Source organism: Crocuta crocuta, unplaced genomic scaffold (genome assembly GCF_008692635.1).
Source record: "Crocuta crocuta isolate KB4526 unplaced genomic scaffold, BGI_CrCroc_1.0 scaffold25, whole genome shotgun sequence".
Classification (NCBI taxonomy): Eukaryota; Metazoa; Chordata; class Mammalia; order Carnivora; family Hyaenidae; genus Crocuta; species Crocuta crocuta.
Genome location: NW_027532015.1, coordinates 13041699 through 13042083, shown reverse-complemented (window position 1 = coordinate 13042083; position 385 = coordinate 13041699). Strand labels below are relative to the sequence as shown.

Genomic DNA, 385 nt, shown 5'->3' with positions numbered 1-385 from the left:
GGGCAGATGGGAGTGAGAACTTCTGGGGGTGGAGGGGGGAAAAGGGGAGACTGAGGCAGAGAGCCCTCCGGGGAGTCTACTAAAGGCGGGGGAGGAGGAAGAGGAGCAGTGGCGAGGGGAGAGGCCAGCACCGAATCAGGCTTCTTCACTGTCCCGCTTCCTTCCGTGGACGTATTGGAAGACAGGGAGGTGGACGACGAGGAGACGGACACTGAAGATATGAGAGAGGACTTCCTCTCTGGCACCTTGGGCTTGGTCTTCCCCTTTCCGTTTGCTGGTGACGCTGATTTTAAAAACACAGGCACAGGGGTGAGGGCTGTGGGTGTATTCGACTGGCTGGAATACCCACTTGATGGAGAAGTGACTCTGTGGGACTTCTCAGGAG

At 57.7% G+C, this 385-nt stretch overlaps 1 protein-coding gene across 1 annotated transcript in view; it reads right to left on the bottom strand.

Moving 5' to 3' along the window:
* Positions 1-385, bottom strand: part of NHSL1 (NHS like 1) — a 136868-nt gene that overhangs the window by 9356 nt on the left and 127127 nt on the right. The window contains 1 exon segment of the mRNA XM_077776056.1: positions 1-385. This exon segment is cut by the window's left edge and continues 1 nt beyond it; it is cut by the window's right edge and continues 14 nt beyond it. Coding sequence (XP_077632182.1) covers positions 1-385 — 385 coding nt within the window.